Source organism: Salvelinus alpinus, chromosome 25 (assembly GCF_045679555.1).
Source record: "Salvelinus alpinus chromosome 25, SLU_Salpinus.1, whole genome shotgun sequence".
In the NCBI taxonomy this organism is placed as follows: Eukaryota; Metazoa; Chordata; class Actinopteri; order Salmoniformes; family Salmonidae; genus Salvelinus; species Salvelinus alpinus.
In genome coordinates, this window is record NC_092110.1 from 42067540 (window position 1) to 42090785 (window position 23246).

Consider the following 23246-nt stretch of genomic DNA (forward strand, 5'->3'; position numbering starts at 1 on the left):
AATTTAGAGGCGCCGAATTTATGACGTGACTCAATTGCGGAACCTCGGGTGGCATGCAGAGGCCAGATTGAGCTAATTTTGTAACAACGCTGAGGGTTTCATATAGCTCAGCATTGACATAATTAGTGGCGGAAGGTCCTCTATAAACACAAATTCACTTCCTTGACAACAGCTCTGCGCTGCACCCCGAAGAGCAAGACGTATTAATATGTCCTGTCTTCTGCAAAGGCCGTATCGCCGTAAATGCTGCATGGACAATGCAGACACCAGGTTGACAATGCAGCGCCTTTACTCGTTCCCATTCGCAGAGAAGCATGCCCCCCCGGGCCGTACACAGGACGAGCTGCGACGCGCAACACAGGTCATGGCTAGAAGGGATACAGCGTTTGTTAAATTAACATAAAAGTTTTAGCTTTTTTTCCTAATTATCTGAACCTGCCATGAAAGGCCAAATCTGACAAATAATGTATCAAATCTAGTCATAACCCGCACCACACGGTTCGGATGATTTCATTCACTTTCTTTTGAGCAGTTTCTCGAGACCGGAGGACACCTTTTTTTTGTTGCGGTGAGAGATAATGCTGTGATGGGGAGGATATCATCGAACAGAGGACAGTAGCTAACTACAGCAAAACGACTCGACTCTCGATATGTCTGTGTGATGAAAGGGCCACACTATCCGCGACTGTTGTTTACGAACTCAACTACTTCACCAGCAACAAATATCATGGCTTGGATACGTCCTATTCCTGCGCTATTGCTAGCTTTTACCACCACAGCTGACAAGACAAAAATTAACCTTAAAACAATACGGAAATATATTGCCAGCTATCTATTTTTTTTGCATTATCGCCGCCTTTGAGAGAAGTGATATTTCGCGGTTGATATCCCGGATTCATCACACAGATTAACCAGATACTCGAGTGATTAACCAGATACTCGAGTGATTAACCAGATACTCGAGTGATTCTCTGTTAAAAAGACTTGTCTTCAAAATGAAAGCAGTCGGTAGGAGGCCAGATGAGGTGGGACCATTCTAGCCAATGAGAGGACAGATCTCCGATAAAAAGTTATTTTTTTCCTCTCAAATGTTTCCGCGATATCACGTGTCCTACTTATACCGGTACACTCTTAACAACTTAAGCAATACGAAACTTCTATTCGATCAAATAAACCATTACTTTTTTTTGTTAACCAAATTCCACACTCATTGTAGGCCGTCATTGTAAATAAGAATTTGTTTTTAAACTGACTTGCCTAGTTAAATAAAGGTTTAAAATAAACTTTCAAAAACGCCACCTGCTGGATAAGACAGATTTTGGGCCCATTTATCCATCTCGCTTCGCCTCAACCTCTGATTATCATCATCCTCCCAGGCCAGCTGTGCTGTTTTACCAACTGCTGTTTTAGCTTGTCAATGTACAGTCGATTGATCGCAGTTTATGCGATAACAGAGGCAACCGAAGGTTTGGTTTCCAGAGCACTTATTTTTCTTGCTTGGTAATGGAAATGGACCGTGTTAAACAGTTCTGCAACTGGCTAGTTCGAGCTAGCTAGTGAGCTAACTATTTAATCCTTTTTTCGACCTCTAAAGTCTAGATAATCGTGGCTTTGGAACGGACAGAATTATTGGACAGAATGTATTATTTTGGCTGAGGCCAGAGCATGACAGACTTTATATCCATCATTCATCTGCCCTGGTGCTTCTTCCAGTCCAATACGCCGCGGTGTGAGTAGCCCATCCGGGAAGCGCACATTAAGCAGAGCACCATCCTATGCGCCTCTTGGGTGTCGGGGCGAGAGGTGCTAAGTAGTCCCCGAGCGATTACGTCGGAGGGAGAGGACGACGTTGCCTTGCCATCTCAGGATTAAACCATGGCTAATGAACCTGTCATCCTTAATGTGTATGATATGGTAAGATTGTGTGTTTTCACTCAGTGCCATTATTTTGTATGGGAATCATTGTAACATATTTAGTATCTTTGCTAACACACACACACACAATATATACAATATTTAGTCTCTTTGCTAACACACACACACACACGATTTGTTCTATCCTCGTGGGAACCTAAAATTAATTTCCGTTCAAAATCCTATTTTCCGTAACCCTAAACCTAACCACAAACCCCTAACCCTAATTCTAACCCCTTTGTCCTCAAGGGGACTTGGGAAATGTCACCACGAGGGATTATTTTTCTTTTTTTACTATCCTTGTGGGGACTTTTGGGTGATTTTAGGTCCCCACAAGGATAGAAGAACCAACCAACACACACACACACACACATATATACACACATATATATATATATACACACACACACATATATATATATACACACACACACACACACACATATATACACACATATATACACACATACACATATATATATACACACACACACACATGGATGGATTTGACAACCAGGAAGGTGCATAGTCCTCTGATGTCTCCAGGCCAGCAGTCACAGATGAGGACCCCGGCGGAGAAAGTCACAGCTGCTCTAAACGCCTGATTAAATCCCAGTGTTGCTCTTCTTTGCTGGGAGTAGGGACAGACTGGGACCATAAATCAGCCCGGGCAATTCTACCACACCGGCCTATTGTGATAACAGTATTTTGCTTGAAACCCCACAATTTAGACCGGCCCACTGGGCTAAAGATGTACCGGCCTATCTGGCATTTTCCCGGACTGCTCTATGTCTGAGACCCTCTGGTTGGCACACTACAGGTCATGCAGGGGCTGCTGGAGAAGGGTGTGACCCCAGAGAGAGAGAAGGGTGAAACCCCAGAGAGAGAGAGAGAAGGGTGCGACCCCAGAGAGAGAGAAGGGTGCGACCCCAGAGAGAGAGAGAAGGGTGAGACCCCAGAGAGAGAGAGAGAAGGGTGCGACCCCAGAGAGAGAGAGAGAAGGGTGCGACCCCAGAGAGGGAGAGAGAAGGGTGCGACCCCAGAGAGAGAGAGAAGGGTGCGACCCCAGAGAGAGAGAAGGGTGCGACCCCAGAGAGAGAGAGAAGGGTGCGACCCCAGAGAGGGAGAGAGAAGGGTGCGACCCCAGAGAGAGAGAGAGAAGGGTGCGACCCCAGAGAGAGAGAGAGAAGGGTGCGACCCCAGAGAGAGAGAGAGAGAGAGAAGGGTGCGACCCCAGAGAGGGAGAGAGAAGGGTGCGACCCCAGAGAGAGAGAAGGGTGCGACCCCAGAGAGAGAGAGAAGGGTGCGACCCCAGAGAGAGAGAGAAGGGTGAGACCCCAGAGAGAGAGAGAGAAGGGTGCGACCCCAGAGAGAGAGAGAAGGGTGCGACCCCAGAGAGAGAGAGAAGGGTGCGACCCCAGAGAGAGAGAGAGAGAGAGAAGGGTGCGACCCCAGAGAGAGAGAAGGGTGCGACCCCAGAGAGAGAGAGAAGGGTGCGACCCCAGAGAGAGAGAAGGGTGCGACCCCAGAGAGAGAGAGAAGGGTGCGACCCCAGAGAGAGAGAAGGGTGCGACCCCAGAGAGAGAGAGAAGGGTGCGACCCCAGAGAGAGAGAAGGGTGCGACCCCAGAGAGAGAGAAGGGTGCGACCCCAGAGAGAGAGAAGGGTGCGACCCCAGAGAGAGAGAGAAGGGTGCGCCCCACGAGAGAGAGAGAAGGGTGCGACCCCAGAGAGAGAGAGAAGGGTGCGACCCCAGAGAGAGAGAGAAGGGTGCGACCCCCGAGAGAGAGAGAAGGGTGCGACCCCAGAGAGAGAGAGAAAAGGGTGCGACCCCAGAGGGAGAGAGAAAAGGGTGCGACCCCAGAGAGGGAGAGAGAAGGGTGCGACCCCAGAGAGAGAGAGAAGGGTGCGACCCCCGAGAGAGAGAGAAGGGTGCGACCCCAGAGAGAGAGAGAAGGGTGCGACCCCAGAGAGAGAGAGAAGGGTGCGACCCCAGAGAGAGAGAGAAGGGTGCGACCCCAGAGAGAGAGAGAAGGGTGCGACCCCAGAGAGAGAAAGAAAAGGGTGCGACCCCAGAGAGAGAGAGAAAAGGGTGCGACCCCAGAGAGGGAGAGAGAAGGGTGCGACCCCAGAGAGAGAGAGAAGGGTGCGACCCCAGAGAGAGAGAGAAGGGTGCGACCCCCGAGAGAGAGAGAAGGGTGCGACCCCCGAGAGGGAGAGAAGGGTGCGACCCCAGAGAGAGAGAGAAAAGGGTGCGACCCCAGAGAGGGAGAGAAAAGGGTGCGACCCCAGAGAGAGAGAGAAAAGGGTGCGACCCCAGAGAGAGAGAGAAAAGGGTGCGACCCCAGAGAGAGAGAGAAAAGGGTGCGACCCCAGAGAGGGAGAGAGAAGGGTGCGACCCCAGAGAGAGAGAGAAGGGTGCGACCCCAGAGAGAGAGAGAAGGGTGCGACCCCAGAGAGGGAGAGAGAAGGGTGCGACCCCAGAGAGAGAGAGAAAAGGGTGCGACCCCAGAGAGGGAGAGAGAAGGGTGCGACCCCAGAGAGAGAGAGAAGGGTGCGACCCCAGAGAGAGAGAGAAGGGTGCGACCCCCGAGAGAGAGAGAAGGGTGCGACCCCCGAGAGAGAGAGAAAAGGGTGTGACCCCCGAGAGAGAGTAGGGTGCGACCCCCGAGAGAGAGAAAGGTGCGACCCCCGAGAGAGAGAAGGGTGCGACCCCAGAGAGAGAGAGAAAAGGGTGCGACCCCAGAGAGTGAACGAGAGAAGTGATCATGGGTTGGGACTCGGGAGCACCTCATTGAAAAGCAATGAGTTGAATTGAAATGGAATTCACCCCAACCCTGGTTCGTAGAGCCCTAGTCCTAAACACTGTTTGAATAACAGCAATAAGGTTCAGACAACTGAAGACAGGAATACATTTGAATTACTGTACTCTGTGTCTGTGCATTGAGAGAACTGAAGGAGTGATGGGTTGATTTCTAAAAGACAGTGACGCAGAGAGAGAGAGAGAGAGAGACAGACAGATATATTGGAGGATGGGTGTGAAATGAGGCATGATATTTCTGCATGGAAAGACAGACAAATTGAATGTAATGTGGGAGTTCCTCAGAGACTGCGAGCATCATTCCAACTTTAGACTGCGTTTAGATGCAAGACATGGTTTTACCAAATACTAAGGGTGATTCTTTCAGTGGTGTGCAGATAATGTCAAATTTAAAGACCAATAGCATAGCGCTCCAGAACTCTAGTCCACAAAATAAAGTTGTCGTCTTTGCATTATCAGTTCACCAATTCGAATTAAGACCGAGTAGTTGGCTGGATACCGTATGTGAGAGCCTACAACAGTAAGCTTATAGATAGTGTTTCACTAGCACTGTGTCAGTCAGGAAAGTCTCTATTATTAATGGAGGGTCCAGCTGGTGGGCTGTGAATGTATTTTACCCCACCCCCCTTCCTACCCCACGCACAAGGGTACAAGAGGAGGTCTGATTGCTAGCACAGACTGGAATATGTTCCGGGATTTATCCGATGGCAAGTTGAGAAGTTTACCACATCAGTCACAGGCTTCATTAATAAGTGCATCGACGACGTCGTCCCCACAGTGACCGTACGTACATATCCCAATCAGAAGTCATGGATTACAGGCAACATCCGCACCGAGCTAAAGGCTAGAGCTGACATTTTCAAGGAGCGGGATGCTAATCCAGACGTTTGTGAGTAATCTCGCTACGTCCTTCGATGAACCATCAAACAGGCAAAGCGTCAATACAGGACCAAGATCGAGTCTTACTACACCGGCTCTGACACTCGTCGGGTGTGGTAGGGCTCGCAAACTATCACGGATTACAAAGGGAAACCCAGCCGTGAGCTGTCCAGTGACGCAAGCCTACCAGACGAGCTATGTACAGTCTATGCTCGCTTCAAGGTGAACCATGCATAAGACCACCAGCTGTTCTGGACGACTGTGTGATCATGCTCTCTGTAGCTGATGTAAGACCTTTAAACAGGTTAACGTTCACAAAGCCGCAGGGCCAGACGGAGTGTGCGTTGACCACCTGCCAAATGTCTTCACTAACATTTCCAACCTCTCCCTGACCCAGTCTGTAATACCTACATGTTTCAAATAGACCACCATAGTCCCTTTGCCCAAGAACGCCAAGGTAACCTATCTAAATGGCTATTGGCCCGAAGCACTCACATCTGTAGCCATGAAATGCTTTGAAAGGCTGGTCATGGCTCACATCAACACCATCATCCCAGACACCTTGGACCCACTCCAAATGCATACCGCCCCAACAGATCCACAGATTATGTAATCTCTATTGCACTCCACACTGTCCTTTCACACCTGGACAAAGGAAACACCTACGTGAGAATGCTGTTCATTGACTACAGCTTAGCATTCAATACCATAGTGCCCTCCAAGCTCATCACTAAGCTAAGGACCCTTGGTTTAAACCCCTCCCACTGCAACTGGATCCTGGACTTCCTCCTGGGCCGCCCAGGTGGTTAGAGTAGGCAACAACACATCCTCCACGCTGACCCTCAGCATGGGGGCCCCTCAGGGGTGCGTGCTTAGTACTCCCTGTTAACCCACGACTCCATGGCCACACACGACTCGGTGGAAGGCCTGATCACCGACGATGATGAGTCAGCCTACAGCAAGGAGGTCCAAGACCTGGCAGTGTGGCGCTAGGACAACAACATTTCCCTCAAAGTCAGCAAGACACAGGAGCTGATCGTGGACAACAGGAAATGGAGGGTCGAGCACGTTCACATCGACTGGGCTGTCGTGGAGCATGTTCGAGAGCTTCAAGTTCATTGGTGTGTCCACATCACTAAGGAATTATCATGGTCTTACCACACCAACACAGTCGTGAAGAGGGCACAACAACACATTTTCCCCCTCCGGAGGCTGAAAAGATTCAGCATGGTCCCTTAGATCCTCAAAAAGTTATACAGCTGCAACGATGAGAGTATCTAGACTGCCTGCATCACCGCTTGGTATGGCAACTGCTTGGCACCCGACCACTAGGCGCTACAGAGGATATTGCATACCGCCCAGTCACTGGGGCCGAGCTCCCTGCCATCCAGGACCTCTACACTAGGCGGTGTCAGAGGAAGGCCCTAACAGTTGTAAAAGACTCCAGTCACCTAAGTGATAGACTGTTCTCTCTGCTGCTGCACCTCAAGCAGTAACAATGCACCAGGTCTGCAACCAACAGGACCCTGAACAGCTTATACCCCCAAGGGAAATACAGCGCATTCAGAAAGTATTCAGACCCCTTGACTTTTTCCATAATTTGTTACGTTAGTCTTATTCTAAAATGTATTCAATTATATTTTCCACTCAACAATCTACACACAATACCCCATAATGACATCACAATACCCCATAATGACATCACAATACCCCATAATGACATCACAATACCCCATAATGACAAAGCAAAACAGATTTTTAGAAATGTATGCACATTTATTAAGCATAAGAAACTGATATCACATTTACATAAGTATTCAGACCTTTTACTCAGTACTTTGTTGAAGCACCTTTGGCAGCGATTACAGCCTCGAGTCTTCTTGGGTATGACGCTACAAGCTTTTCACACCTGTATTTGGGGAGTTTCTCCCATTCTTCCCTGCAGATCCTCTCAAGCTCTGTCAGGTTAGATGGGGAGCATCGCTGCACAGCTATTTTCAATCTCTTAAGAGATGTTCAATCGGGTTGAAGTCGGGGCTCTGGCTGGGCCACTCAAGGACATTGAGACTTGTCCTGAAGCTGCTCTTGCGTTGTCTTGGCTGTGTGCTTCGGGTCGTTGTCCTGTTGGAATGTGAACCTTCGCCCCAGTCTGAGATCCTGAGCACTCTGGAGCAGGTTTTCATCAAGGATTTCTCTGTACTTTTCTCCGTTCATCTTTCCCTCGATCCTGACTAGTCTCCCAGTCCCTGCCGCTGTAAAACTTCCCCACAGCATGATGCTGCCACCACCAATGCTTCACCGTAGGGATGGTGCCTGATTTCCTGCAGACGTGACACTTGGCATTCAGGCCAACGAGTTGAATCTTGGTTTCATCAGACTAGAGAATCTTGTTTCTCATGGTTTGAGAGTCCTTTAGGTGCCTTTTGGCAAACTCCAAGCGGGCTGTCATGTGCCTTTTACTAAGGAATGGCTTCCGTCTGGCCACTCTACCATAAAGGCCTGATTGGTGGAGTGCTGCAGAGATGGTTGTCCTTCTGGAAGGTTCTCCCATCTCCACAGAGGAACTCTGGAACTCTGTCAGAGTGACCGTCGGGTTCTTGGTCACCTCCCTGACCAAGGCCCTTCTCCCCCCATTGCTCAGCTTGGCCGGGCGGCCAAATCTAGGATGAGTTGGTGGTTCCAAATTTCTTCCATTTAAGAATGATGGAGGCCACTGTGTTGCAGACATTTTTTGGTACCCTTCCCCAGATCTGTGTCTCGACACAATTCTGTCTCGGAGCTCTACAGACAATTCTTTCGACTTCATGGCTTGGTTTTTGCCCTGACACGCACTGTCACCTGTGGGACCTTATATAGACAGGTGTGTGCCTTTCCAAATCATGTCCAATCAATTGAATTTCCCACAGGTGGACTCCAATCAAGTTGTAGAAACATCTCAAGGATGATCAATGGAAACAGGATATATCTGAGCTCAATTTCGAGTCTCATAGCAAAGGGTCTGAATACCTGTTTATTAATTTTATTAAAAAGTGTACTTTGTTTTACCCCTTTTTCTCCCCAATTTCGTGTTATCCAATTGGTAGTTAGTCTGGTCCCATCGCTGCAACTCCCGTACGGACTCGGGAGAGGCGAAGGTCGAGAACCGTGTGTCCTCCGAAAACAACCCAGCCAAGCCGCACTGCTTCTTGACACAACGCCCACTTAACCCGGAAGCCAGCCGCACCAATGTGTCGGAGGAAACACAGTGCATTGCGCCCGGCCCGCCACAGGAGTCGCTAGTGCGAGATGGGACAAGGACATCCCTGCCGGCCAAGCCATCCCCTAACCCAGACGACGCTGGGCCAATTGTGCGCCGCCCCATGGGTCTCCCGGCCACTGCGCCACTCCGGAGGCCGGCCTGAATGTTTATATTTGTCATAAATTTGCACACATTTCTAAAAACCTGTTTTCGCTTTGTCATTATGGGAACTCCGGGTATATAGCCATGTTATTATCTGGTACCCCGGGTATATAGCCATGTTATTATCTGGTACCGCGGGTATATAGCCATGTTATTACCTGGTGCCCCGGGTATATAGCCATGTTATTACCTGAACACTGGGTATATTGCCATGTTATTACCTGGTACCCCGGGTATATAGCCATGTTATTACCTGGACACTGGGTATATATCCATGTTATTACCTGGTACTGCGGGTATATAGCCATGTTATTACCTGGTACCCCGGGTATATAGCCATGTTATTACCTGGTACCCCGGTATATAGCCATGTTATTACCTGGTACCCCGGTATATAGCCATGTTATTACCTGGTACCCCGGGTATATAGCCATGTTATTACCTGGTACCCTGGGTATATAGCCATGTTATTACCTGGTACCCCAGGAATATAGCCATGTTATTACCTGGTACCCTGGGTATATAGCCATGTTATTACCTGGTACCCCAGGCATATAGCCATGTTATTACCTGGTACCCCGGGTATATAGCCATGTTATTACCTGGTACCCCGGGTATATAGCCATGTTATTACCTGGACACTGGGTATATAGCCATGTTATTACCTGGAAACTGGGTATATAGCCATGTTATTACCTGGTACCCCGGGTATATAGCCATGTTATTACCTGGTACCCTGGGTATATAGCCATGTTATTACCTGGTACCCCAGGCATATAGCCATGTTATTACCTGGTACCCTGGGTATATAGCCATGTTATTACCTGGTACCCCAGGCATATAGCCATGTTATTACCTGGTACCCCGGGTATATAGCCATGTTATTACCTGGTACCCCGGGTATATAGCCATGTTATTATCTGGTACCCCGGGTATATAGCCATGTTATTACCTGGTACCCCGGGTATATAGCCATGTTATTACCTGGACACTGGGTATATAGCCATGTTATTACCTGGTACCCCGGGTATATAGCCATGTTATTACCTGGTACCCCGGGTATATAGCCATGTTATTATCTGGTACCCCAGGTATATAGCCATGTTATTATCTGGTACCGCGGGTATATAGCCATGTTATTACCTGGTGCCCCGGGTATATAGCCATGTTATTACCTGAACACTGGGTATATTGCCATGTTATTACCTGGTACCCCGGGTATATAGCCATGTTATTACCTGGACACTGGGTATATATCCATGTTATTACCTGGTACTGCGGGTATATAGCCATGTTATTACCTGGTACCCCGGGTATATAGCCATGTTATTACCTGGTACCCCGGTATATAGCCATGTTATTACCTGGTACCCCGGTATATAGCCATGTTATTACCTGGTACCCCGGGTATATAGCCATGTTATTACCTGGTACCCTGGGTATATAGCCATGTTATTACCTGGTACCCCAGGAATATAGCCATGTTATTACCTGGTACCCTGGGTATATAGCCATGTTATTACCTGGTACCCCAGGCATATAGCCATGTTATTACCTGGTACCCCGGGTATATAGCCATGTTATTACCTGGTACCCCGGGTATATAGCCATGTTATTACCTGGACACTGGGTATATAGCCATGTTATTACCTGGAAACTGGGTATATAGCCATGTTATTACCTGGTACCCCGGGTATATAGCCATGTTATTACCTGGTACCCTGGGTATATAGCCATGTTATTACCTGGTACCCCAGGCATATAGCCATGTTATTACCTGGTACCCTGGGTATATAGCCATGTTATTACCTGGTACCCCAGGCATATAGCCATGTTATTACCTGGTACCCCGGGTATATAGCCATGTTATTACCTGGTACCCCGGGTATATAGCCATGTTATTATCTGGTACCCCGGGTATATAGCCATGTTATTACCTGGTACCCCGGGTATATAGCCATGTTATTACCTGGACACTGGGTATATAGCCATGTTATTACCTGGTACCCCGGGTATATAGCCATGTTATTACCTGGTACCCCGGGTATATAGCCATGTTATTATCTGGTACCCCAGGTATATAGCCATGTTATTACCTGGTACCCCGGGTATATAGCCATGTTATTACCTGGTACCCCGGGTATATAGCCATGTTATTACCTGGTACCCCGGTATATAGCCATGTTATTACCTGGTACCCCGGGTATATAGCCATGTTATTACCTGGTACTTCCTGTATATAGCCATGTTATTACCTGGTACTTCCTGTATATAGCCATGTTATTACCTGGTACTTCCTGTATATAGCCATGTTATTACCTGGTACTTCCTGTATATAGCCATGTTATTACCTGGTACTTCCTGTATATAGCCATGTTATTACCTGGTACTTCTTGTATATAGCCATGTTATTACCTGGTACTCATTATGTATTTATTCCATGTGTTATTATTTTTCTGTAATTTTTGAATTTTTCTCTCTGCGTTGTTGGAAAAGGGCCCGTAAGTAAGCATTTCACTGTTAGTCTACACCTGTTTTGTTTACGAAGCGTGACAAATAAAAATGTATTTGATTTTGGGGGAGGAGATAGGATCTGTGGTGATGGGGGTGTTACCAAAGGTCAGGGTCCATATGTATAAAGTTGATCTCGGATCAGGTCTTCCCTGTCCCATGTAACCATATTAACTCTGATCTAAAAGGTTAAACTGAAAACAGCACTTCTAATCTGAGACACTTGATTAGCCTTATTACAGGCCCCTGATTGGGAAGAGAGGGTTTCTGTAAGGGGTGGGTAGGGAATAGGAGTGTTACCACCACCGCATGTGTAGAGGAAATTATGAGTAGCATCCCTTAACTTTCCCCGTGCTTCTGTGAACATGTACTTGGTGGTCAGACATGCTTCTATTAACACCTTGATTACAATTTTACTGTGCATTTTTAATTTCAGGATTTTAAATTCAAAATACAAAACGGGCAATAATTTTAAAAAACACGCACACTCACTCTCATATTTCAGTTTAAGGAGGATGATTTGAAGGGGGGGGGGGAATGGCATTCCAACCGTTCCAGGACATCTAACTGTTGAATCTCTCTCTCTGTCTCTCTCTGTCTCTCTCTCTCTCTCTCTGTCTCTCTCTCTCTCTCTCTCTCTGTCTCTTTCTGTCTCTCTCTGTCTCTGTCTCTCTCTGTCTCTGTCTCTCTCTGTCTCTCTCTCTCTCTCTCTCTCTCTCTGTGTCTCTCTCTCTGTGTCTCTCTCTGTCTCTCTCTGTCTCTCTCTCTCTCTGTCTCTCTCGCTCTCTCTCTCTGTCTCTGTCTCTCTCTGTCTCTCTCTCTGTCTCTCTCTCTCTGTCTCTCTCTCTCTCTCTCTCTCTCTGTCTCTCTCTCTCTCGCTCTCTCTCTCTCGCTCTCTCTCTCGCTCTCTCTCTCGCTCTTTCTCTAGTACTGGATCAACGAATACACTTCCACTCTGGGTGTTGGAGTCTACCACTCAGGCATTGAGATCTATGGCCGAGGTACAGAGGAAGACCTTCACTACTTTTTCATTCATTCATCCAGCCATTCACTCACTCACTCATTCAGTCAGTGAGCTGTTGGCTAAATGGAATGTTCGATGTGGAATGTCTCTCCACAGCTTCTATCCCATTGAGATTCTGTCATTTTGGTGTTCTTTCCTCCTGAGTTACTCACCATTGAATCATAATGTGTGGAGAGAGAGAGTTTTAGCATCAACCCACAGACAGACAGACAGACAGACAGACAGACGGGTCTTATTCATAATGCCCTCAGTCATAGGCTGTACCTAGAAGATAAGGTGGCTGCTACATCATACACTTAAAAAAAAATACCCTATAAAAGTGACATGTAATTTTCCAGGAAGTAGCCTTGTAGTTTAAAAAAAAACTTTCGTAGGCTTTTTGAATAGTCTTCAATGGGCAAAAACGTAGAGCAATGTTCTTCAGCGCAAACACTTCATGAAAGGCATCTGGCAGAGGTAAATACATCCATAAATCCACATGTGATTTTTGTGTAAAGTTGTGGCCAAAAGTTTTGAGAATGACACAAATATTATTTCCACAAAGTTTGCTGCTTCAGTGTCTTTAGATATTTTTGTCAGATGTTACTATGGAATACTGAAGTATAATTACAAGCATTTCATAAGTGTCAGGCTTTTATTGACAATTACATGAAGTTGATGCAAAGAGTTAATATTTGCAGTGTTGACCCTTCTTTTTCAAGACCTCTGCAATCCGCTCTGGCATGCTGTCAATTAACTTCTGGGCCACATCCTGACTGATGGCAGCCCATTCTTGCATAATTAATGCTTGGAGTTTGTCAGAATTTGTGGGGTTTTGTTTGTCCACCCATCTCTTGAGGATTGACCACAAGTTCTCAATGGGATTAAGGTCTGGGGAGTTTCCTGGCAATGGATCCAAAATATCGATGTTTTGTTCCCCGAGCCACTTAGTTATCACTTTTGCCTTATGGCAAGGTGCTCCATCATGCTGGAAAAGGCATTGTTCGTCACCAAACTGTTCCTGGATGGTTGGGAGAAGTTGCTCTCGGAGGATGTGTTGGTACCATTCTTTATTCATGGCTGTGTTCTTAGACAAAATTGTTTGTGAGCCCTCCCTTGGCTGAGAAGCAACCCCACACATGAATGGTCTCAGGATGCTTTACTGTTGGCATGACACAGGACTGATGGTAGCGCTCACCTTGTCTTCTCCGGGCAAGCTTTTTTTCCGGATGCCCCAAACAATCGGAAAGGGGATTCATCAGAGAAAATGACTTTACCCCAGTCCTCAGCAGTCCAATCCCTGTACCTTTTGCAGAATATCAGTCTGTCCCTGATGTTTTTCCTGGAGAGTAGTGGCTTCTTTGCTGCCCTTCTTGACACCAGGCCATCCTCCAAAAGTCTTCGCCTCACTGTGCGTGCAGATGCACTCACACCTGCCTGCGGCCATTCCTGAACAAGCTCTGTACTGGTGGTGCCCCGATCCCGCAGCTGAATCAACTTTAGGAGACGGTCCTGGCGCTTGTTGGACTTTATTGGGCACCCTGAAGCCTTCTTCACAACATTTGAACTTCTCTCCTTGAAGTTCTTGATGATGCGATAGATGGTTGATTTAGGTGCAATCTTACTGGCAGCAATATCCTTGCCTGTGAAGCCCTTTTTGTGCAAAGCAATGATGACGGCACGTGTTTCCTTGCAGGTAACCATGGCTGACAGAGGATGAACAATGATTCCAAGCACCGCCCTCCTTTTGAAGCTTCCAGTCTGTTATTCGAACTCAATCAGCATGACAGAGTGATCTCCAGCCTTGTCCTTGTCAACACTCACACCTGTGTTAACGAGAGAATCACTGACATGATGTCAGCTGGTCCTTTTGTGGCAGGGCTGAAATGCAGTGGAAATGTTTTTTGGGGATTCAGTTAATTTGCAGCAAAGAGGGAATTTGCAGTTAATTGCAATTCATCTGATAACTCTTCATAACATTCTGGAGTATATGCAAATTGCCATCATACAAACTGAGGCTGCAGACTTCATGAAAAGGAATATTTGTGTAATTCTCAAAACTTTTGGCCACGACAGCATTTTCTCGAATTTGATGAAATAATTGTCAAGCCCATTCAAAAGATTAGGGGACATGACGCAGAAGTAACGCAGAAGATCACGTAACTTTCACAGGGTAATTCATAGTTTTTTTTTATGAGGATGTTTTTCTGTGTTATCTGAGTTATAATTGATTGTTAAGTAGACATGAGGAGCCTATCAGCCAGGATGACACATTGATCGAACACCACATGATATCTTCTCACACCATACGATATCTTCTCCCACCACACGATATCTTCTCCCACCACATGATATCTTCTCCCACCACACGATATCTTCTCCCACCACACGATATCTTCTCACACCACACGATATCTTCTCCCACCACACGATATCTTCTCCCACCACACGATATCTTCTCCCACCACACGATATCTTCTCCCACCACACGATATCTTCTCCCACCACACGATATCTTCTCCCACCACACGATATCTTCTCCCACCACACGATATCTTCTCCCACCACATGATATCTTCTCCCACCACACGATATCTTCTCCCACCACATGATATCTTCTCCCACCACACGATATCTTCTCCCACCACATGATATCTTCTCCCACCACACGATATCTTCTCCCACCACACGATATCTTCTCCCACCACACGATATCTTCTCACACCACACGATATCTTCTCACACCACACGATATCTTCTCACACCACACGATATCTTCTCACACCATACGATATCTTCTCACACCACATGATATCTTCTCATGGTATCTTCTCACACCACACGATATCTTCTCCCACCACACGATATCTTCTCACACCACACGATATCTTCTCACACCATACGATATCTTCTCACACCACATGATATCTTCTCATGGTATCTTCTCACACCACACGATATCTTCTCCCACCACACGATATCTTCTCACACCACACGATATCTTCTCACACCACACGATATCTTCTCCCACCACACGATATCTTCTCACACCACACGATATCTTCTCACACCACACGATATCTTCTCACACCATACGATATCTTCTCACACCACATGATATCTTCTCATGGTATCTTCTCACACCACACGATATCTTCTCCCACCACACGATATCTTCTCACACCACACGATATCTTCTCACACCACACGATATCTTCTCCCACCACACGATATCTTCTCACACCACACGATATCTTCTCACACCACACGATATCTTCTCCCACCACACGATATCTTCTCACACCACATGATATCTTCTCATTGTATCTTCTCACACCACATGATATCTTCTCACGGTATCTTCTCACACCACATTATATATTTTCACCACGCACAGTATCTTCTCACTTTCAGCTTGCTACACAGTTCCTTTGTTGGAAGGCGAGATGGTGACAGCATTTATTTTTCTCTTTTCATTCCTCACCTGTATTATGAGCGACGATACAGTACCGATGTTTAATGTGTTCCTTTCTTCTCGTCTTTATTACAGAGTTTGCGTATGGAGGTCATCCGTACCCATTTAGTGGTATATTTGAAATAAACCCTGGAAACACCACTGAATTAGGAGAGACCTTCAAATTCAAGTGAGTTTACATTATCACAGACAAACACACACACACACACACACAGGGTTCTACAGAGTGCCTAGTCACATAAAGAAGTGGTCAATGGCCGCTGTTTCACAACAGAAGATCAGAATGCAGTTTAAGAGATGTCATCAGAACTGAACATTCGATCCCGGTCCGATCCAAGTCCGGTGAGCTGAAGCCCGAGTCCAGGCCTGGTCTGATATCACAGAAATTAAATGAGCTCAAACCCGAAAAAAAAGCCAGATTTCGGAAAAAACAAACAAACAAAAAGGCTACAGTAGGCTATATTAGGCTATATTTACTTAAACTAGTGTTGGGAAGAATGTGGCGGAGGCAGGCGGCAGCGGAATGAGAAGAAGAGAATGAGAAGCCTAGAAAAAGCGCAGAGAGAGGAAAACTATATACACTGCTCAAAAAAGTAAAGGGAACACTTAAACAACACAATGTAACTCGAAGTCAATCACACTTCTGTGAAATCAAACTGTCCACTTAGGAAGCAACACTGATTGACAATAAATTTCACATGCTGTTGTGCAAATGGAATAGACAAAAGGTGGAAATTATAGGCAATTAGCAAGACACCCCCAATAAAGGAGTGGTTCTGCAGGTGGTGACCACAGACCACTTCTCAGTTCCTATGCTTCCTGGCTGATGTTTTGGTCACTTTTGAATGCTGGCGGTGCTTTCACTCTAGTGGTAGCATGAGACGGAGTCTACAACCCACACAAGTGGCTCAGGTAGTGCAGCTCATCCAGGAATGGCACATCAATGCGAGCTGTGGCAAGAAGGTTTGCTGTGTCTGTCAGCGTAGTGTCCAGAGCATGGAGGCGCTACCAGGAGACAGGCCAGTACATCAGGAGATGTGGAGGAGGCCGTAGGAGGGCAACAACCCAGCAGCAGGACCGCTACCTCCGCCTTTGTGCAAGGAGGAGCACTGCCAGAGCCCTGCAAAATGACCTCCAGCAGGCCACAAATGTGCATGCGTGTGATCAGGAGTGTATTCGTTCTGCCGATTCTGTTGAAAAACACCTGAATTTGTCCAATAGAAACTCTCGTTTGCAACAGTTTGGAGTAATGATTACACCCTAGATGAGCTAGATGCAGGTAAGATTTTGCAAGGAGTTATTGAACATGTCAATGTCTGTCACCTTGATTACTCAAATTTCTCTCGATCGGTGCACCTACGTTGTAAACTTTCATTCATCGGCTAGTTTGTAGCAACCTCATGATGGACATAAGGAAACGTTGAGTATCATATACCCAACACATACAATTATCTCTAAGGTTCCTCAGTCCAGCAGTGAATTTCAAACACAGATTCAACCACAAAGACCAGGGAGGTTTTCCAATGCCTCCCAAAGAAGGTCATCTATTGGTAGATGAGTCAACATAAAAGAAGCAGACATTGAATATCCCTTTGAACATGGTGAAGTTATTAATTACCCTTTGAATGGTGTATCAATACACCTAGTCACTACAAAGATACAGGCGTCCTTCCGAACTCAGTTGCCGGAGAGGAAGGAAACTTCTCAAAGATTTCACCATGAGGCCAATGATGACTTTTAAACAGTTACAGAGTTAAATGGCTGTGATAGGAGAAAACTGATGATGGATCAACAACATTGTAGTTACTCCACAAAACTAACCTAAATGACAGAGTGAAAATAAGGAAGTCTGTACAGAATACAACTATTCCAAAACATGCATCCGGTTTCCAACAATTAACTTTTTGTCCTGAATACAAAGTGTGATGTTTGGAACAAATCCAATACAACACATTATTGAGTAACACTCTCCATATTTCCAAGCATAGTGGTAGCTGCATCATGTTATGGGTACGCTTGTAGTCGTTAAGGACTGGGGAGTGTTTCAGGATAAAAAATAAACGGAATAGAGCTAAGCACAGGCAAAATCCTCGAGGAAAACCTGGTTCAGTCTGCTTTCCACCAGTCACTGGGAGATTAATTCACCTTTCAGCAGGACAATAACCTAAAACACAAGGACACATCTACACTGGAGTTGCTTACCAAGAAGACAGTGAATGTTCCTGGGTGGCCAAGTTACAGCTTTGACTTAAATCTGCTTGAAAATCTATGGCAAGACTTGAAAAGGGTTGTCTAGCGATGATTTTGAAAATAATAATGGGCAAATATTGTAGAATCAATGTGTGCAAAGTTCTTAGAGACTTACCCAGAAATCCTCACAGCTGTAATCACTGTCTAAGGTGATTCTAACTCAGGGGTGTGAATATTTATGTAAATGAGATATTTCTGCATTTCATTCTCAGTAAATTTGCAAATAAAAAAAATTAAAAACATGTTTTCACTTTGTCATTATGGAGTATTGTGCGTAGAGGGGTGAGAACATTTTAAATTCAGGCTGTAACACAATGTGGAATAAGTCAAGGGGTATGAATACTTTCTGAAGGCACTGTATATATTAATCAGATGGCACTAAATGTTCTCTAAACACCAGACTGAGACGCTTGTAGGAAGTCACAACATCAGCTGCTACAGAATCACACAGTGTGACAGATACATTATCAGTGTGTCCCAGACACAGAATGGAGCCAAACTTTAACCATAACATTCAACACTGGTAGACTTGTTATAGGTAGGATCCTCAGTACTTATAGGTAGTATCCTCAGTACTTATAGGTAGGATCCTCAGTACTTATAGGTAGTATCCTCAGTACTTATAGGTAGGATCCTCAGTACTTATAGGTAGGATCCTCAGTACTTATAGGTAGGATCCTCAGTACTTATAGGTAGTATCCTCAGTACTTATAGGTAGGATCCTCAGTACTTATAGGTAGGATCCTCAGTACTTATAGGTAGTATCCTCAGTACTTATAGGTAGGATCCTCAGTACTTATAGGTAGGATCCTCAGTACTTATAGGTAGGATCCTCAGTACTTATAGGTAGGATCCTCAGTACTTATAGGTAGTATCCTCAGTAATTATAGGTAGGAACCTCAGTACTTATAGGTAGTATCCTCAGTACTTATAGGTAGGATCCTCAGTACTTATAGGTAGTATCCTCAGTACTTATAGGTAGGATCCTCAGTACTTATAGGTAGTATCCTCAGTACTTATAGGTAGGATCCTCAGTACTTATAGGTAGTATCCTCAGTACTTATAGGTAGGATCCTCAGTACTTATAGGTAGTATCCTCAGTACTTATGGGTAGGATCCTCAGTACTTATAGGTAGTATCCTCAGTACTTATAGGTAGGATCCTCAGTACTTATAGGTAGTATCCTCAGTACTTATAGGTAGGATCCTCAGTACTTATGGGTAGGATCCTCAGTACTTATAGGTAGTATCCTCAGTACTTATAAGTAGTATCCTCAGTACTTATAGGTAAGAACCTCAGTACTTATAGGTAGTATCCTCAGTACTTATAGGTAGGAACCTCAGTACTTATAGGTAGGATTCCTCAGTACTTATAGGTAGGATCCTCAGTACTTATAGGTAGGATCCTCAGTACTTATAGGTAGGAACCTCAGTACTTATAGGTAGTATCCTCAGTACTTATAGGTAGGATCCTCAGTACTTATAGGTAGTATCCTCAGTACTTATAGGTAGTATCCTCAGTACTTATAGGTAGTATCCTCAGTACTTATAGGTAGTATCCTCAGTACTTATAGGTAGGATCCTCAGTACTTATAGGTAAGAACCTCAGTACTTATAGGTAAGAACCTCAGTACTTATAGGTAGTATCCTCAGTACTTATAGTTAGGAACCTCAGTACTTATAGGCAGGATCCTCAGTACTTATAGGTAGGATCCTCAGTACTTATAGGTAGGATCCTCAGTACTTATAGGCAGGATCCTCAGTACTTATAGGCAGGATCCTCAGTACTTATAGGTAGGATCCTCAGTACTTATAGGTAGGAACCTCAGTACTTATAGTTAGGATCCTCAGTACTTATAGGTAGTATCCTCAGTACTTATAGGTAGTAACCTCAGTACTTATAGTTAGGATCCTCAGTACTTATAGGTAGGATCCTTAGTACTTATAGGTAGGAACCTCAGTACTTATAGGTAGGAACCTCAGTACTTATAGGTAGGAACCTCAGTAGTTATAGGTAGTATCCTCAGTACTTATAGGTAGGAGCCTCAGTACTTATAGGTAGGAACCTCAGTACTTAAAATACAGGAGAGGAATTAATAAAATAATTCCCCGTTACACCCAGCACCGGTTTTTCCAAGTTTGGTATGTCCATATCAGCTTTGTTTTCTTCATTCTACACAGGGAGGCTATCGCTTTGGGCACAACAGACTTTGCAGAGGAAGATATGGATAAAATAATGGAGGACCTGGGGACAGATTTTAAGGGTAACTCCTACCATCTAATGCACAAGAACTGCAACCACTTCTCATCCTCGCTGTCTGAGGTCAGTAGAAGAAACATTCATCCAATTATTCAACGTTTGTTTGTTCGATCACACGTACAGTATCTGAAATATATTTACGTTATTGTCGAATAACTTGATAACTGGATAATTTTATAAGAGCAATACAACCATTTTTTTGTTGTTAAAGGAGTAATGCCTATTGAATATAAAATACATTTTTTGGTGGAGTATTATTATTTTTTAGTTGTACTCGTTCTATTCCAGCTGTTGTGTGGGCGTGAGATCCCTCGCTGGGTGAACCGCCTGGCCTATTTCAGCTCCTGCGTGCCCTTTCTCCAGACCTGCCTCCCTAAGGAGTGGCTGACCCCCGCTGCCCTCCAGAGCCACATCAGCATGGGTCTCCACAAGGAGGAGCGGGAGGCCGGGGAGTCCAGCGACGACGACCCCAACTCAGCCTCCGGGACCGCCGGGGCGGGCACCGGATCCTCACACAGCTGTCGCCATACACGAGTCTGAACCAATAACTGTAGGGTCTGAAGAGAATAGCCAATAGGACTCTCTTTCAATGACCTTTGACCTCTGAACTCTGGACCAGAAGGTCACCAGCTCACCCCTGCAGGGGATGTAGTGATATAATATCTGTGGGCCTGACTGAATAACCACCTGACCTCATAGTACCACCCCTGAGAACAGAGACGGGGGACGGATGATTAGTTAGCCTGCTAGTACTAACTCATGAAACCGCCGGGGCCAGGGGACCTGCAAAATCCCCTTGGATCCTTTCCCTGGTTTTCTCCCTTGTTAGAGTACGGTAGATATATTCTGAAGGATTTGTTATAGGTGTTGACAAACTAACTCAGAGCATGGCATGGCTCTCTCAGATTGACCAGAGGGCTGGGGTACTTTCTAGTATTTGTCTTTTTCCAGGATTTTTTTAAACCTTTGTCACCCTTCATCCCTGATGCCCTCTTTCCAGAGCAGCTTCTTCTTTAGACTAGATATCTGACACCACAGAGATGCACCCTATGCCAATTTTGGGAGGCAGCCTAAGTATCTCTCAGTCTGAGACTACTGGTATTGTGGCATTTAGCAGGATGTTACTCTCTGCTAGTTTCAAGAGGTTCAATAACTCCCTTACTTGGCCTTCAGTTGTAATCATCAGTGATGTTTGTTTTGTTGATGTGTTAGGGGTAAGTTAATATGCTGGCCATTTTTTAGAAGTTGAAGGAGCAGAACCCAATATAGCGATATATATTCTCTGTTTAGGAGTAACTACCTGTGGGTTGTTTTGAACTAGCACCTTAAAACGACATTCTTAACTGAAAACAAAGGATTCGACAAGAAGTGAAGACATCTAAATTTAATCTCTGATCATATTCATTTTATCAAATGAATATTTATATTAGGGTGTTATTTGTCCATAGCATGGTCTCGTGCATTGTTTAACAAGATGGTGTCTGCAACCCCATGTAATTTGCCAATTTACCACTATCATGAATAACACTGTCAGATGACTCTGAAAGTTGCATTTATACTCGTTCTTCCATGGAAATCTTTCATGATGAAACTCATAGTAACTGTTGAATCACAGGCCTTGGTTGACACTCCCAGCGGCCTTCCCTAACTGCCTTCCCAGCTGATTCCACAGAGTGATTGAGTTGGTGTGTCGGGGCTGGGTTACAGTGGGAGCATTGTGTGAAGGAAAAGTTTTTTTTTCTTTTCTAAATGTCTTTTGAATTGATGTGGAAATGTCTCTGAATGAGTCGGATTTACACATGTGCTTCCTGAAACAAGGGGGAAGTGGTCCTACCAGTCAAATCCTGGACTAGTGTACTACACTGACTACTATTCCATTAAAAAAAACATAAATAATGCTGTTTCCAGACGAGACAGACATGAGGATACATGTTATTCACCCTTTTCTGTTCATGCGTTTATAATGCTGCTCTTGTAAAGTCAATAGTATTGCCTTGTGAAGCCCACTCCATTGTATTCCATACATATTTCTGGAGAATAATATTGTCCTTTCTCTTCTCCTTGATTTACTGTCTGTCTGTCTGCCTCCACCCTTCTGTACCCCATCCCCCTCTCAGGAAGGAAATCACATGACCTGTGGTTGTTACACAGGTGTCTCATTACCATACACCATCTCCATGACAACTGGGTGGGGGAAAAACTATTTATTTGTTTATATACTTATATTTTTAAATAATCTATATTTGTATTTATTTTTTAATGCGTAACTCCTTTTTTTGTTGTTGGCATTATCAGGAAGATTTTTTTTCTTCTTGTTGAAATGGGTTTTATAGAGGTCAGTGAATTAAACCCATGGATTTGAAATGGGTTCTATAGAGGTCAGTGAATTGAACCCATGGATTTGAAATGGGTTCAATAGAGGTCAGTGAATTGAACCCATGGATTTGAAATGGGTTCTATAGAGGTCAGTGAATTGAACCCATGGATTTGAAATGTGTTCTGTAAAGGTCAGTATTCCATGCTTTACCATTGAAATCATGTTTTGACACTTTCTACCGAGAAGAACAGTCGGATAACTTTTTCTATTGTGTCAATTTTAACCTCAATTGGTAATGTGCTTTTCCCTGAATTGAAAGACGATGCCACAATTTTAAGAATGGTAATGGAATAAAGATACAAGAATAACACCAATATATTTTTTTCCTGTCCTGTTGCATTGCATACAATAAGGCCAC

The 23246-nt window shown here is 45.1% G+C and overlaps 1 protein-coding gene across 2 annotated transcripts; it reads left to right on the forward strand.

Annotated features, from left to right (window-relative positions):
* Positions 1 to 185: 185 nt before the first annotated feature.
* On the forward strand, positions 186 to 23204 carry LOC139553989 (deubiquitinase DESI2). Of its 2 annotated transcripts, none has more exons than XM_071366837.1 (5): positions 186 to 1914; positions 12453 to 12525; positions 16078 to 16171; positions 20433 to 20574; positions 20875 to 23204. In XM_071366837.1, exons 1-5 carry the CDS (start codon positions 1876 to 1878, stop codon positions 21049 to 21051), a joined length of 525 nt encoding a protein of 174 aa, XP_071222938.1. In that variant the 5' UTR covers positions 186 to 1875; the 3' UTR covers positions 21052 to 23204. The 2 variants fall into 2 exon arrangements, with proteins under 2 accessions (XP_071222938.1, XP_071222937.1); XM_071366836.1 differs by having other exon boundaries at positions 215 to 1914; positions 20800 to 23204.
* The last annotated feature ends 42 nt before the right edge of the window (positions 23205 to 23246 follow it).